The sequence below is a fragment of the Merops nubicus genome, unplaced genomic scaffold (assembly GCF_000691845.1).
Source record: "Merops nubicus isolate BGI_N331 unplaced genomic scaffold, ASM69184v1 scaffold10977, whole genome shotgun sequence".
Taxonomy (NCBI): domain Eukaryota; kingdom Metazoa; phylum Chordata; class Aves; order Coraciiformes; family Meropidae; genus Merops; species Merops nubicus.
The window spans coordinates 1-2,539 of NW_008619332.1; the positions used below are offsets into that span (position 1 = coordinate 1).

The 2,539-nt window shown below is 51.1% G+C and overlaps 1 protein-coding gene across 1 annotated transcript; it reads left to right on the plus strand.

The window, feature by feature from the left end:
* Positions 1-489: 489 nt before the first annotated feature.
* On the plus strand, positions 490-1,079 carry LOC103776232 (forkhead box protein I3-like; the record flags this gene model as incomplete). The annotated part of the gene is made up of 1 exon (XM_008943730.1): positions 490-1,079. A coding segment is annotated over one exon (590 nt), but the record flags the coding sequence as incomplete, so codon positions are not given.
* Positions 1,080-2,539: the final 1,460 nt, after the last annotated feature.

Genomic DNA, 2,539 nt, shown 5'->3' on the forward strand with positions numbered 1-2,539 from the left:
CCCCACAGCTCAGTGCTGTGGCCCCTTGGTGTGCCTGGGTGCGCCAGCACAACTTGCCACCATCTTTTCTAAGAAGAGCCGTGGCAGGGCCACCACCTTCTCACCCCATGCTGAGATGGTTGCAAGAGCCCCAGATTGCTGTGGGGCAGCCAGGGCAAGGGGAGCCATGCTTCTCATCTGCTTTGGCCAGGCCAGAGTTAGAGGCGCAGTTCCTTCAGGGAGGGTTATGCTCTCTAATGCTCTCTGATGAGGAGGTTCTCCTCCGTGTGGCCTTGTGGTTCACTTGGGCATCAAAGGAATGGATGTGATGATGTCCTGGAGCTGCATTTTGGGTGCTTATACTGGACAACAGACAGAGGAGTACAGGTGTGGGGGAGATGTGGGTTCTGTGGCAATCGGAGAAGACGTGGCTATTGCTTATCTACCTGCTGTGGGGCTCGCTGTCACGGAAGTTGACTTTCTCTTTTTGTTTCTCCTGTTTTCCACCAGGGAAGGGAAACTACTGGACCCTAGATCCCAACTGTGAGAAGATGTTTGACAACGGGAACTTCCGTCGCAAGCGCAAGCGGCGCTCCGAGCCCAACGCCCCCGCCACCGCCTCTGCGGCCTCCTCTCTCGGGGGCCTGAAGGCCGAGGAAGAGCGACCCATCCCCGCCGCAGGCAAACCGTGTGGAAACAGCCCACCCCCAGAGCTGGACCCCTCGCCTTCTGCCAGGGACCATCCCAAAAGCTCCTCTCCCTCCGGTATCATTTCATCCACCCCTAGCTGCCTGAGCACCTTCTTCAGCGGCATGAGCTCCCTGAGCGGCGGAGGCAGCCGGCTGGCGGGGGGTCTCGGCGGTGACCTGCACCACAGGAACTTCTCTGCTGGACAGCTGAGCAGTGGCACTTTCACCCCTTCCAGCAGCTCTTCTCAGGAGGTGCCTTCACCAGACCAGCTGCAGCGAGTCGCGGGACCTTCCCCCGCCTACTACAGCTCCTTCCATCCCAGCAGCAGCAGCCAGGGAGCCCAGTACAACCACTACTACAACTTCACGGTGAACAGCCTCATCTACACCCGGGACGGCACGGAGGTGTAGGGTGCTGGGGCGCTCGGCCGGCGAGCGCCCCGAAGGGAGTGGGAGTTGCAGGTGTGTCTGGCAGCACGCAGGACCGTATGCTTTTGCAAACAGCATTTCAATGTGGACACTTCCCAGGAGTTCTTCCAGGAAGACAGATCTTCTCACCTTTCAAAGTAAGAACATCTCCTAAACACCAGCAGAAGGCAGATGCAAAGTCATTTCCCCATCCTGGAAAACGTTAGGTGGTTTAGATGCCTTGCCATCGAAATTCTGCAGATGAAAGTGAACTTGAATTAATATTTTCAGAGGTTTCTAATCCTGAATGTAGAGTAAGAAGTTCAAAAACTATAACCATAAATTGGTACCAACAAGAGCCGAGCGTAGACATCCAGTGAGTCTTAGAAGAGAACAGGAAAAAAAAAAATAAATGAAGAGATTTCTTATGAAGTGCCTTGTACAATGTATGAAAAAACTCTTCTGCCAGCAGTTGCCTCTGTAAGCCCTTACTTTCTGCCCTGGTCCTGCAACATGCAACACATGGGGGGACGCTCTGGGTAGACACCCACCCAAAACTGCCTTGAAACGCGTGGAGGTTCACCCTGGCCTTCCTGTGGATGGCATGTTGGACAGCCAGGGCCAGTGTCTTGTGAAACAATCATCTTCCCTGAGCTTAGTACCAAAGATAACTCTAGCCATGCAGCTTTAGTGCGAGAATAAACACTGGGGTATTTTTATACATATTTGTACGTAATGTAACTCTCCTGTACATATGTTTCTATGTGGTTTTATATTTGTAAATTATGCTCTGGAGCTGTACTTATTTATAATGTGTTTTAAACTTTGTTAAAAGTTTTATTTTACTTCGTTTCCCCTTCTTTTTTTTGTTGTTGTTGTTTTATTTGTTTTGAATTTTCGGTTGGTTTTGGTTTTAAGTTCATTAGTGTATTAATGAAACTTTTCAGGCTGAACAGCTGTTGGGAATAAAACGTTAACAATTGTTAGATTTTTTTTTTTTTTTCTCCTGGTTGTTCCTCAGTGTGTTTGAGGTATTTTAAAACTCTGTGGGAGGCAGGTTTTGCTTTCACGTGGTTTGGGATAAAAGGTGCAAAGATTTATGAACAATTTCATCCGTGCAATAAAGAGGGAAAGAACCTGCTCTGGGCCCAAAGGGAGCTGATTTGCAGCCTCTCCCGGTCTCGCTGTGCAGAGCGGGCACTCCGGGCTGGTTTGTTTGTTTGTTTTTATCAACGGGCTGAATTACAACTGCTCTTTTTCAGCCTGGTTTAGTAAAAAAAAAAACCCATAAAAGCTGGTGAAAGCAGGAGAAGCAGGAGGCTTGCAGCCCGAGCTGGGCTGCCGGCGCGATCCGTTCCGCAGATGGATTCCGTGCGGGACGGCACCTGCTGGCAGGGGCAGGCTGGTCGGGAAGGGGACCTGCCAGCGGGGTGTCCCCTCCTGAGAACCCCTTTGGATTCCCG